Raw genomic sequence first — 14503 nt, 5'->3', positions numbered from 1 at the left:
TTCCTACAGTCGGCATAACAATTGCACGCTCCCTCAACTTGAGATATGTGGCATTGCGTTGTGACAAAATGGCATATTTGCTACATGAGGTTTATTTGATCAAATAGAAGTTTTGTAATATTTAGCTTGTGTACTGATACAGGACACCCAACATCCTGGCAACTTTGAAAAGATTAGCGTTGTCGAGATGGCTATGCATATTCATGTGGCTAGTAGCATAGTAGCTCTCCACTGAATACAGGCAGCTAACACCCCTCAAATATTGAAACATGTATCCACCAATCCAAAGAGGAATAGGCAGGCGCTTGACAGCCCGCCATTCTGCTCTGGACAACGAATCCCTATTGCTAGGGTAGCGACAGACACCTTCATTATTTGAAGTCGGAAGTTTACATACACTTAGGTTGGAGTCATTAAAACTCATTTCAACCACTCCACAAATGTAACTATAGCTTTGGCAAGTTGGTTAGGACATCTACTTTGTGCATAAGTAATTATTCCAACAATTGTTTAGACATTTCACTATCACAATTCCAGTGGGTCAGAAGTTTACCTACACCATGTTGACTGCCTTTAAACAGCTTGGAAAATTCCAGAAAATGATGTCATGGCTTTAGAAGCTTCTGATAGATAACTGACATGAGTCAATTGGAGGTGTACCTGTATTTCAAGGCCTACCATCAAACTCAGTGACTCGTCACTTGACATCATGGGAAAATCAAAAGAAGTCAGCCAAGACCTAAAAAAAAAAGTGTGTAGACCTCCACAAGTCTGGTTCATCCTTGGGAGCAGTTTCCAAATGCCTCAAGGTACCTAGTTCATCTGTACCAACAATAGTATGCAAGTATAAACACCATGGGACCACGCAGCCGTCATATCGCTCAGCAAGGCGATGCGTTCTCTTAGAGAGGAACGTATTTTGGTGCGAAGTGCAAATCAATCCCAGAACAGCAAAGGACCTTGTGAAGATGCTGGAGGAAACGTGTACAAAAGTAGACAACCTTAAAGGCCGCTCACGCTCAGCAAGGAAGAAACCACTGCTCCAAAACTGCCATAAATTATGACTACGGTTTGCAATTGCACATGGGGACAAAGATCACTTTTGAGAAATGTCCTCTAGTCTGATGAAACAAAAATAGAACTGTTTGGCCATAATGACCATCGTTACAGTTGGAGGAAAAAGGGGGGAAGCTTGCAAGCCGAAGAACACCATCCCAACCGTGAAGCGTGGGGGTGCTTTGCTGCAGAAGGGACTGGTGCACTTCCAAATAGATGGCATCATGAAAATATTGAAGCATGTTCAGTCAGGAAGTTAAAGCTTGGTCGCAAATGGACAATGCCCCAAGCATACTTCCAAAGTTGTGGCAACATGGCTTATGGACAAAGTCAAGGTATTGAGTGGCCATCACAAAGCCCTCACCTCAATCCTATAGAAAAATGGGCAGAACTGAAAAAGCATGTGCGAGAATGAAGACCTACAAACCTTACTGTTACACCAGCTCTGTCAGGAGGAATGGGCCAAAATTAACCCAACTTATTGGGTTAATATGAAGTGGTGAGGAAATACTGCATCAACTTCAAAACTCCCTTGCTCGTTATACAATCATGTAACTAAGATATTTGCTGGAAAGTAACTTCAAAATGATTTATTGTTTTGTTGAATAGTCATGACTGGTTTAAGATCCGTCTTAAGATGGCGGTGGCGAAGGATAACGTTGTTGCATTCCAGCGAATGTCTTAGTTAAATGATTGTATAACTAGCAAAGGGATTTTGAAGTTGCATTATTTATGGAGTCCCGAGTGGCGCAGCGGTCTACGGCACTGCATCTCAGTGCTAGAGGCGTCACTACAGACACCCTGGTTTGAATCCAGGCTGTATCACAACCGGCCGTGATTGGGAGTCCCATAGAGCGGCACACAATTGGCCCAGCGTCGTCCAGGTTTGGGCGGTGTAGGCCGTCATTGTAAATAAGAATTTGTTCTTAACTGACTTGCCTAGTTAAAATAAAATGTATTTATTATGAAGCTTGGCAATGAGGATGAAAACTAGTATAGTTTAGCCAGGGAAAACCAGCTCGGGCCAGTTGTGCATGTGCACCAATGCACACTAAAATGTTGATTAAACAGTTCAGAGACCTGAAACATATTTTTTTATTTTTTTAACATTTAACCTTTATTTAACCAGACTGAAATGAATAAATCAGATGATTTATATTTAAGGAGAGAGAATCGATATTACAATCCTGAAATCAGCTGTAACTGTCAATAGTAAAACAACGGTTAAAACAATGTTAGAGTCAACCCTGAATACAGAAAATGAATGGTGGAAGTTTCTACCGGACACGGTCGACTCCTACTCACCACCACTCTATTACTTCTTGGTTACTGAGTGGCCGGTTGTGTGGGGAAACTAAAACGGTCCAAAACTCAACCTAGATTACTGGTAGGTGACCAGTGACCACCATGTTGTTTTCGCTTATACTTTCTTATCCTTTTTTCACTTATCCTTTCAGAACAGCCAGGATGAAGAATGAGGAAACTACTTACCAGTATTCAGTATGTGTTGTGGGCCTGTGAGGGGGAAAAAGTAAAGGAGTGCAGTTTTTGTATTACAGTGGAAGGAGTTTGGGAGGGTGTGACAGTTGATAAATTGAATTTAAACCAAAGCATGACCCATTTGTTCCATTTTGCATGACGTTACTTTAAAGATGAACTGGAAAGCATATTTTTAGATCAGTATGATAGTTCATTAGAATCTGAACCCATTTTGAACTGTATGTTACTTGTTTCTCATGCGTGTTTATACCCAGGTTTGCTGTTCATGCTGCGTGTCATTCCCAAATACAAGCTTATACTGTATGACTTAGTTATTTATTTTGATATGCCATACATTTTATATAAATATATGTAGAATTCATCTTTTAAAATTGTCATTATTGTACAAATATTTAAATAAACGCCATTGGCAAACTGACACCCTTGGAGTTGTGCTTCAGACGGGAAGTTGGAATCCCCACAGAGATGGTCCAGGGTTAACCGACTGCCTGCAGCCATTTAAAGCAATGTTGTTCAGCGCAAACAGTGTAATTATCCTATTAAAACAGACTTATTTCAAAAACCTGTTCCAAAATATACAATATTGACTGTTGTTCTCTCTGTGGCTGATGCTGTGGAGCTTTCAATAGGGCCTTTCGGGGAACTGACACACCCTCATTCCAGGAACAGTGGGCGGAAGGGGAATATATGACACCCAAACCTGTCTAAACTAGTTAGAGAGGCACTTTGTGTTTGCTTAGGAGAGGAGGAAAACAGTAGAAGAAGAGTTTAATGGGAAACATAGGGAAAGCAATTTGTAATGACTATTGAAAATGGCAATTATTAATTTTTAAGGCTATTTTTGTATATTTGTGTAGTTTTTAGTTTTTGTTTTAAGGAGTAAGAGAAACTCCAGTGAGAAAGGAAGTCCTTTGTCAATAAGTCATGTACCAAATGCATGATTATAACAGTTTTACAGACAGGTGTCCAATTCATTGGTTAATCGATGTTGACACCTGGAAACACATTAAAATGCTACTTATTCGTAGCCATACTGCTAGTAAAAGACGAATCTCCAGAACCAAACACCAAACCCAACAATGTGAGTAAGCTGAGACAGGTTTTCCGTAGTTAGCTTCTGGTGTTAATAATGTGGAAATGATCTCTTTCCCTGCACCTTTCAAATGCATCACTGTTTAAGAAGGTCAATTGTAACCCTTGGCAATTTGGCTAATAATCTCTCTCTCAGATGTAGATATACTATACTATTCAATTCAAATCAAATCAATTGTTATTTGTCACATGCAACAAATACAACAGGTGTAGACCTTACAGTGAAATGCTTACTTACTTAACCAACAATGCAGTTTTAAGAAAAGTACAAAAAATTCAAAATAAATTAACAAATAATTAAAGAGCAGCAGTAAAATAATAACGAGGCTATTTACAGGGGGTGCAGAGTCAATGTGCGGGGGCACCGGTTAGTTGCAGTAATTGAGGTAATATGTACATGTAGGTAGAGTTATTAAAGTGACTATGCATAGATAATAACAGAGAGTAGCAGCAGCGTAAAGGGGGGGGGCAGGCAATGCAAATAGTCTGGGTAGCCATTTGATTAGATGTTCAGGAGTCTTATGGCTTGGGTGTAGAAGCTGCTTAGAAGCCTCTTGGACCTAGACTTGGCGCTCCGGTACCGCTTGCCGTGCAGTAGCAGAGAGAACAGTATATGACTAGGTTGGCTGGAGTCTTTGACAACTTTTAGGGCCTTCCTCTGACACTGCCTGGTATAGAGGTCCTGGATGGCAGAAAGCTTGGCCCCGGTGATGTGATGCAACCCGTCAGGATGCTCTCAATGGTGCAGCTGTAGAACCTTTTGAGGATCTGAGGACCCATGCCAAATCTTTTCAGTCTCCTGAGGGGGAATAGGTTTTGTCGTGCCCTCTTCACAACTGTCTTGGTGTGCTTGGACTATGTTAGTTTTAGTGATGTGGACGCCAAGGAACTTGAAGCTCTCAACCTGCTCCACTACAGCCCCTTCGATGAGAATGGGGGCGTGCTCGGTCCTCCTTTTCCTGTAGTCCACAATCATCTCCTTTGTCTTGATCACGTTGAGGGAGAGGTTGTTGTCCTTGCACCACACGGTCAGGTCTCTGACCTCCTCCCTATAGGTTGTCTCGTCGTTGTCGGTGATCAGGCCTACCACTGTTGTGTCATCGGCAAACTTAATGATGGTGTTGGAGTCATGCCTGGCTGTGCAGTCAAGAGTGAACAGGGAGTACAGGAGGGGACTGAGCACGCACCCCCTGAGGGGCCCCTGTGTTGAGGATCAGCGTGGCGAATGTGTTGTTACCTACCCTCACCACCTGGGGTCGGCCCATCAGGAAGTCCAGGATCCATTTGCAGAGGGAGGTGCTTAGTCCCAGGGGCTGCGGTCCAAACACTTAAAAGACATAACCTCGTCCACTTACCCTCGCCTTATTCCCTTGGGGGAATCCCCATCGCCATCTTGGAGGGCGGTCCAAATGATTAGCCAAGCAAGGGAAGTTTGCAACGTTAGCCCCTCAGCATTCGTTTTTAGTCGGCTTTGCGAGTGTAGGATTATATTCACTCCGGGGCCCGAAACTGCCCATAATTCAATTCGCGACGATCGTACATCCGCTAAGAAAAGTCTGCGAAAACTTAAAAACATCAATGGAGAAGTCAACATACAAATGTAAGTAAAAATACAGGCATACTTTCAAAAGCCCCCACAAAAAGTATCAATGATCCCATGATAGTAAGGTCTATAAAGACCAGACACTCAGTGGCATTTCTAACAGAGTATAACCAATACTGAACGCGTGACACACATGGAGCAGAGACCAGAGGTTACCACGCCCTATTGAGTCTTTTCACCTGGGGAGAATAACAAAACTGTCTCTGAATGTAAACAAAGTGAACTAAAACCATAGTTAGGTTTTCTACTGGATTGACTGACATACTCAGGACTTGTGGGCAGTGGGGTCAAAAAGAGAAATGGGGGCACTACAGAGAAACTATAGAGAAAGATGGAAGCAATTTCCACATAACATGGATTAACAGTCCTATTTGGCAGCCTATCCAGATACGCACCCAGAAAAGTAGTTTGTATACTTCAGATAACATGTTTGAACACTGTACAATGTGTGTAAACATGCTCAGTGGTTCCCGTTTCTTCACTGCCTGAGCTCAGCTGGGATCAAGTCAGAGGTGTGTGAATGGGCATGGCTGAGGTTCAGTAAAGTGCCATGTTTACAAAGACCAATACTAGCCATACAATTATGTTTAGAGGTAACAATGTTTACATATACTTAATAATATAAATGCCTACATGCAACAAATTCTACAATTTTAGTGAGTAACAGTTCATATGAGGAAATCAGCCAATTGAAATAAATTCATGAGGCCCTAATCTATGAATTTCACGACTAGGAATACAGATATGCATCTGTTTGTCACAGATATCTTGAAAGATATGGACTTCTGGATCTCATGGCATTTCAGTGCATTCAAATTGCCATTGATTAAAATGCAATTGTGTTTGTAGCTTGTCTGCCCATACCATAACTCCACCGCCACCATGGGCCACTCTGTTCAAAATGTTGACATCAGCAAACCGCTCGCACCCATGACGCTATACACATGGTCTGCGATTGTGAGGCCGGTTGGACGTACTGCCAAATTCTCGAAAACGATGGTGGCTTATGGTAGAGAAATGAAGATTCAATTCTCTGGCAACAGCCCTGGTGCACATTCCTGCAGTCGGCATAACAATTGCACGCTCCCTCAACTTGAGATATGTGGCATTGCGTTGTGACAAAATGGCATATTTGCTACATGAGGTTTATTTGATCAAATAGAAGTTTTGTAATATTTAGCTTGTGTACTGATACAGGACACCCAACATCCTGGCAACTTTGAAAAGATTAGCGTTGTCGAGATGGCTATGCATATTCATGTGGCTAGTAACATAGTAGCTCTCCACTGAATACAGGCAGCTAACACCCCTCAAATATTGAAACATGTATCCACCAATCCAAAGAGGAATAGGCAGGCGCTTGACAGCCCGCCATTCTGCTCTGGACAACGAATCCCTATTGCTAGGGTAGCGACAGACACCTTCATTATTTGAAGTCGGAAGTTTACATACACTTAGGTTGGAGTCATTAAAACTCATTTCAACCACTCCACAAATGTAACTATAGCTTTGGCAAGTTGGTTAGGACATCTACTTTGTGCATAAGTAATTATTCCAACAATTGTTTAGACATTTCACTATCACAATTCCAGTGGGTCAGAAGTTTACCTACACCATGTTGACTGCCTTTAAACAGCTTGGAAAATTCCAGAAAATGATGTCATGGCTTTAGAAGCTTCTGATAGATAACTGACATGAGTCAATTGGAGGTGTACCTGTATTTCAAGGCCTACCATCAAACTCAGTGACTCGTCACTTGACATCATGGGAAAATCAAAAGAAGTCAGCCAAGACCTAAAAAAAAAGTGTGTAGACCTCCACAAGTCTGGTTCATCCTTGGGAGCAGTTTCCAAATGCCTCAAGGTACCTAGTTCATCTGTACCAACAATAGTATGCAAGTATAAACACCATGGGACCACGCAGCCGTCATATCGCTCAGCAAGGCGATGCGTTCTCTTAGAGAGGAACGTATTTTGGTGCGAAGTGCAAATCAATCCCAGAACAGCAAAGGACCTTGTGAAGATGCTGGAGGAAACGTGTACAAAAGTAGACAACCTTAAAGGCCGCTCACGCTCAGCAAGGAAGAAACCACTGCTCCAAAACTGCCATAAATTATGACTACGGTTTGCAATTGCACATGGGGACAAAGATCACTTTTGAGAAATGTCCTCTAGTCTGATGAAACAAAAATAGAACTGTTTGGCCATAATGACCATCGTTACAGTTGGAGGAAAAAGGGGGAAGCTTGCAAGCCGAAGAACACCATCCCAACCGTGAAGCGTGGGGGTGCTTTGCTGCAGAAGGGACTGGTGCACTTCCAAATAGATGGCATCATGAAAATATTGAAGCATGTTCAGTCAGGAAGTTAAAGCTTGGTCGCAAATGGACAATGCCCCAAGCATACTTCCAAAGTTGTGGCAACATGGCTTATGGACAAAGTCAAGGTATTGAGTGGCCATCACAAAGCCCTCACCTCAATCCTATAGAAAAATGGGCAGAACTGAAAAAGCATGTGCGAGAATGAAGACCTACAAACCTTACTGTTACACCAGCTCTGTCAGGAGGAATGGGCCAAAATTAACCCAACTTATTGTGGGAAGCTTGTGGAAGACTACCCGAAACATTTGACCCAAGTTAAATTTAAAGGCAATGCTACCAAATACCATTTGAGTGCATGTAAACTTCTGACTCCCTGGGAATGTGAATGAAGTAGTAAAAGCTGAATTAAGTTTATTATTCTGACATTTCACATTCAAAAAATAAAGTGGTGATCCTTACTGACCTAAGATGCAACTTTAACTAGGCTTAAATGTCAGGAATTGTGAAAACTGAGTTTAAATGCATTTGGCTACGGTGTATGTAAACATATACCCACCTCAAATCTGACTGCACAGTAATTTTCCATTGAGACACCTTACAAAAGGTATACCTGGCTCAAATACTGAACCTCTTGTTCTAGAGGAAAAGCAATTGACCAACAAACAACCCAAGTAGGATACATTTTAAAATTCATACTTTATTAAAAAAAAAAAGTAAAAAATCTATCAAAAACACAAAGTTCATATGAAACAGTACAATCTTCAGCAGGGGTATTCAACCTGCCTACAAGGTCTGGAGCCTGCTGGTTCTGTTCTACCTGATACCTAAATTGCACCCACCTGGTGCCCCAGGTCTAAAAAATCCCTGAATAGTGGAACATTAAAAAAAATAAACATATTAAAGTGGAACTGGCATCGATGTCCAGAGTCAAATTTGCGGGAGCTACAGCATTCAAACATCTTCATTTAAATCTAAAGGTAATGCATTTAAATCAACAGCTCATAAATAAAAATGTTGGGCCGTAGTAATAGTGCTAAATAGATTTGACCAAAACAGCATCCCTCAAGTAATAATATTAAACACAGAATGTTGTAAAGGCACTATACAAGGTGTTACTATTTCAGCATAGAACCAGCTCTGGTTAATATTTGTCTACATGGCCTCCATCTCTCTGGGCTGAAAGAGACAAGCAACAAAACATTAGGCATCAGGGGGCAATTGGTTTTTCAACAGGTTAGTATGATTTGATGATTGGAAACTGTAGTAATGACAGATGGTTGCGTTAATAAAACCCATGACCACTTTACACATTTCAAGCTCTTTAAATCAATGAGACATATTGGACCACTCACCTCTGCTTTGCTGTACCCCCGCTCTCGCCTCCTCTTAAGGTAGAGGACTAGCAGTCCGGCGGCCACGGCCAGTATAACCACCACGATGACGGCGATGACTCCCCCAGTCAGCCTTTTCATGGTGAAAGTGGGGGCCTCCTCGTCTACATAATACACCAAGATGTCCTCCATCTCCAGCTTCTGACCATCCACACTGGGCTCAAACTTAGCCTGGTCATTGAACAGGGGCAGCACCTTAACCTGGGAATAACATGGAAAATTCACAGGTTAATCATCTGGGTTTTGACAATGTCCATTTTAACCAGGAAGTCCCATTGAGGTCAGAAGGCATCTTCCCAACCTTGATCTTTCTTACTTTAGTGAAATCCCAAATCAAAGACAGGTAATGGCTTACATCTTTCTCCATGTAGTAAGCCATACGAGACAGGTCGGCCTTGCGGTCTCCCCTCTCCTTCTGGACATCGACGACGATCAGGCGAGCCTCAGGGTCGTACTCCACCTCCTTCACAAGGGTCTTGTCAAAGCTGTAACGGTTCTGGATGGCAGTTGCTATGGCACTGCATTAAGATAAAGTTCAGTTACTCCACGCGTCAACAATTTACAAGCGTGCTATAATATTAATTCAATAAAAATAGACTACTTACGCCTGCAATTTAGCAGCATCCACAGCGTTGTTCACTGGCTTGTGCTTGAGCTCCAGGCGAACCCAACTAGAAGAGAAGGGGGGGGTAGATTAGATTCAAATACCTGGTACAATGGCCTAGTCATCAGAATTGAGATGAATCCTATCACTCTTTGGCATCTCTACCCTTCCTCATCCAGCATGTACGGTTCACACATGTAGCATAGGCTGTACAGCAAAGCCCAAAACACATCCTGCATGAACGATGGTAACCGTTTAAAATGCATGAAGAATGACAAGACATGATAGAAACTTACTATGTCTCCACCAACTTCTCACACCGAAGGCTCTCGTCTCCCTTGTCAGTTCTGCGCACGCCAGCACTGTTGACACACCAACACTCCTTAGTGTTATTGCACTGCTTAGCCCGGAAGGCACCAGTGGTCTCACAGTCTGGATCGTAGATGCCATCGTTGTCCACAAAGGCGGTCTTGACTGGCTTTCCTCCAGTACGAGTGGACAGGCCATTCCTAGCACGGTACATCTCTGCCTTCATCAGGAAGCATTTGGGGATCACTGACAGGAGGGATAATAAAATAATATTCATGATGATAACATCCAGGGACTGACACTTTTCTACCCATGAACACAGGCTGTCGTTGCAGCATTCGAAACAGGAAGTATATAAGATGTCCAATGCAGTCATCGCAATATCAACTAATTTATGGGTAACAAGTGTTCAATTTAAAAAAAGGTCAAAACAAACAAACAGCTTCTTAGCAAAGAGCAATTTCTCAAGCAAGAATTAAGCTAGAACGGTCTGGGAGTGGTGAAAACTGAAAAGTTGTTATTGGCAGAGATTTTGAAAGCAGGAATCGTTTGAAGATGGCCGGGGGGAGAAAGGGAGGTGGTGAGTCAAAGAATGGTGGAAAGTGTAAGCCGCACACCGGATCGAGGTCTGAGGCAAAATTAAAGTGAATAAGGGTATATTAGAGGTGGCGGGTGTGGTGAAGTTCTCAGAGCCCGAGGCTTGCACTGATGGTCAGGATAAAGATTAGTGACGGTAGGAGTGATTTTTGAGAAAGTGGAGGTAATGCAAATAGGTCAGAGTTACAGGGTGTGTTGGTGTCCCATCCTTCCAGGCCATGTTGGTGTCCTATCCTTCCAGGCCATTGGCCTGAGCTGGACCAGACAGGTTTAAATAGTGGAATAGGGTGGTGGGTTTTTAAATGTGTAGGGTATCCCCTTTTCTCCACACAAAGTATAAGATAGTAATAGTCTAGTAGGTGGCGGTAATGCAACATTTATTGGATGCCAACCACAGTGCAACAAAGAGGTTTGGAAATCATTGGTCAATTAACAAATTTACTGCCTGGCAGGCCAAAACAGGCTGAATTTTCAGGCCATCTTTTCAAACAGCTCTTACAAGGGCATTATCATTTTAACAGAGAGAAAGATATAAATAAAAAAATCATGTTTCACTGGACTTTTAAAAAGTCCCAAATATTGTATGTGGCCTGTTATTGATGAGGTACTTACATTTAGAGCAGTTGAGGTTTTGCTTCTCACCAGTTCCCACCATAACGCCACACTGGCAAGGGGTGCCATCACATGTAGCCCATTTAAAACTCTCACATGTGCCTGTGGAAGACAAATCAAACCGGTCAAGTACACATGAGGCTAACATGTGATGTAATTGACAAGTCTGCTAGAAAACAGCCATTATACATGTTAGAATGAAGTTCCAGAGGAATTTCCATGGAGGGTGTAATTAAGCCTACCGGTAGAGAACTCGAACTGGGCGTTGGTTACACAACAGACCTCCCCCTCCCCCACTATCCTTTGCGCACCGAAACTGATGCTTTGAGCGCAACTAAAATACAATTACGTCATTGTAATATTTAAGCAAACGGCGTAATTATACCGAAAAGCTTGATTAGGCCTGGCTGTGTATATGTAGGCAGTTTAGAGCAGAGGGCAATAAAATTTCACACAATTTATAAATTTCAACCAACAGCCTCCAACTATCAGAATTGGCTAGAGATTAGGGCTACCGTAAACATTACTATATGCATTTCTGATAGAAAACATTGACCTTTTTAAAAAGCAACTTACATTGAGCTGATGCACCCACTGCGAAAGTCGCAAGAAGAAGTGCAATCCAAATCTTCATAGCTGAATTTGAGAAAAACCCGAGAGAACAAAGATGGAGTAAACACCTGAACGACACAAGCTTACTCTTTTCCTCACAGTTACGGCTCGTTCAACCAGTTTAGACACTCCAATGCTATGTAGTTCACCAAACGAGCGATGGTATGTCTGCGTCTCACCTGTGCAAACACTTACTGCAACAACGTTGTAACGTATATTGCTATATGATGCTGTAGTTAAGAATCGCTTCATTTATAAGAAAGGTCAGTCTCGTGACGTAAGCTAATTTACATAATTAGGAAGGAGTGTATGGGGTATTACCTGGCTCACCTTTTTTCGTCTTGACCATATTAGGAAACAAGCTCTCTCTCTCTCTCTCTCAATCTCTCTCTCAATCTCTCTCCCCAACCCTTCTCTCGCTCTCTCTCCCTGTGTGTGTGTGTGTGAGAGAGTGAGAGAGAGAGCAGAGAGTGAGGAGAGAGAGAGAGGAGAGCGAAGAGAGAGGAGAGTGAGAGAGAGAGCGAGGAGAGAGAACAATGAGTCAAGGGGGAGGGATCTTGAGAGGATTCATGAGAGTAGATCTGTGCCAGTACAGAGGGATAGGCCAACAAGTGTTATATGTTTCAGTAAGATTGGCATTTTAGCATTCATAGCAATGGTTATCAACTACCACAGGGATGGAATGTAAGTCGTAAAAAAACAGGTTTTGGTGACAGAATATATATCAAACTAATAGCAATAAAAGATGAGATGAGAGGTAATCAGTATATGAAGGCTTTATTGGTAAACTGTTTTGAGAAAATAATCAAGATTTGTAAAAAAGGATACATTTATTTTCCCTACAATGCTCACCCCCTGCTGTTCTCTTCTACACATGCCTTGCAAAATACCAGCTGTACAATACGTTTTCAAACTACAGGCTTCATTGTTGATATATATCATTAGATTCAGTATCATTTAAACAACCCAGGTAAAGTTTTCACACAGAACTGAACCAAAGCTTGAAACAACACTGATCAGTTTTGCAGATGCACTGACTCAAGTCTCCACGGTGATGACTAATTTGTCTATGAGTCATATTTCTCAGATGCATTTACTGATCCACCAGTGAAAAATGTATTTCGATATTAAATAGAAATGTATTGTACAACTATTGTACAGCATGACTAATCATGATATTTTTCTGAAATACGATATCAAAGATTTTTATTGATCAGACAATAAAAATAACATATCAAAACACTCTATTCAAGTGATTGTTCCACCTGGGAATGGAACTGATAAACCAGACAGGTAATTTCCCTTTAAATGGCATTATCAACACAGTAGTCTTACTTTATTACCGGGCTCCCCTGAACAAGGCAGTTAGAAACAGGAACCCACTGTTCCTAGGCCGTCATTATAAATAAGAATTTGTTCTTAAACTGACTTGCCTAGTTAAATTAAGGTTAATAAAATACTCTGAGATGCTTTGTGAATTTGGGCCCAGATTCCTAGAGGCACATTCTGTATAGCTTATGCAAAGGCCTTCCTCTGAGAAAACAATAAGTAATCATGATAAATGTAATATGCCCACATCATATAATTGTGAACTATTCTCAGTAGAATAACACTGTAAAACTCTTCTAACACTTCTTTACAGATGAACTTATCCCGACCAGTGTTCCTTGTCTATTTGACTCTATCCCTTTACAGTGAGGAGGACAAATGAATCCCTCAGGGGACTTGTCCAGTTATTGTGAGAGGAATGATACATAATGAAAAAGATGGGTGTTCCCCTTCTCAGCGGTTTAAGATGTCAGAGGGCTCTCAGGTATGGTAGAACTCCTATTGTTTTGGGTCCCTCTGGGAGACAAGAGACAGGAGTGGAGGAACTGAACTGGCACACAGCCTGGGTAAGGAAGGAGGAGAGGACACGGTCACATCCATCTCAGAGAGACGGAGAGACACACACCTTACAACCGAGAGAAGTCTGCACTCTCAGCCCCAATGAAAGCCTCATAGACTCTGAGAATATAGAAAAATATGCGGTGAGTAAATCTCTGCTATGATACCTGTAAATGTCTGATGGCCTTATTGAGTCATATACATATATATGTTTTTTATGTGACTTGTTGGTGCACTCTGACTGACTTTTAGACACACGAGGGTTTCTATATGATACATTTTGGAAAGGTTTCTAATTGGTCATGTCATACTTATTTTCTGTGATTTAGAAACATTTTGGATGGTCATTTTAATAATTTATTGCCAAATTCTTAATGTACTCCGGTGTCTGTGATACTGAGCAGGAAACCCAACATAAAGACATTGTCTGATGACACACTTTTCCCTAGCAAGGTGGACAGAACATTTTCAAAGGCAATCCTTACATTGATTGATTTAACAACTTGGTTTATGATGGCTGTGGCGTTAGAGTTGTTCTGATGTAATGTACATGCGATTGTATCTTGTTATATATTTTTTATCTTTTACTTTAAGGTCTCAGGGCACCACTGAAAATGAGAACCTGGTCTCCCCTGATTAAATTAAAGTGAATCCATATCATTGGTCCTTGGCCATATAGTCTTCTAGATTTTTTAACAATCTATGGTACTCAGTAAACATATCCGTAAGTGAAGGCAATGGTACACGCATGTCTCTTTCACCTTCATTTGCCAAGTTGTGATATAGATAATTTGGGTTTCAACATTGAAACTGGAATGTTGTATTAGAGCAATTACATTCTAATAGATTTCAATTTGAACTATTTCTGGACCTGAAAACAAATAGCCGACACTTCATGGCCCAGTAACTTACCCATAGAGT

General features: G+C 41.6%; 1 protein-coding gene across 3 annotated transcripts; it reads right to left on the bottom strand.

Moving 5' to 3' along the window:
* Positions 1-8247: 8247 nt before the first annotated feature.
* LOC106576762 (tumor-associated calcium signal transducer 2) lies at positions 8248-12059 on the bottom strand. 3 transcript variants are annotated; one of them, XM_014154136.2, is made up of 8 exons: positions 12017-12059; positions 11660-11719; positions 11084-11185; positions 9862-10120; positions 9567-9632; positions 9317-9479; positions 8923-9162; positions 8248-8746 (listed from the first exon to the last, which is right to left on the bottom strand). In XM_014154136.2, exons 1-8 carry the CDS (start codon positions 12042-12044, stop codon positions 8723-8725), a joined length of 942 nt encoding a protein of 313 aa, XP_014009611.1. In that variant the 5' UTR covers positions 12045-12059; the 3' UTR covers positions 8248-8722. The 3 variants fall into 3 exon arrangements, with proteins under 3 accessions (XP_014009611.1, XP_014009613.1, XP_014009610.1); XM_014154138.2 differs by having other exon boundaries at positions 12026-12059; XM_014154135.2 differs by lacking the exon at positions 12017-12059 and adding an exon at positions 11875-11965.
* Between the last annotated feature and the right edge of the window lie 2444 nt (positions 12060-14503).

The sequence above is a fragment of the Salmo salar genome, chromosome ssa18, assembly GCF_905237065.1.
Source record: "Salmo salar chromosome ssa18, Ssal_v3.1, whole genome shotgun sequence".
In the NCBI taxonomy this organism is placed as follows: Eukaryota; Metazoa; Chordata; class Actinopteri; order Salmoniformes; family Salmonidae; genus Salmo; species Salmo salar.
Note: the sequence above shows the minus strand (reverse complement) of the source record. Positions and strands in the feature narration are given on the sequence as shown.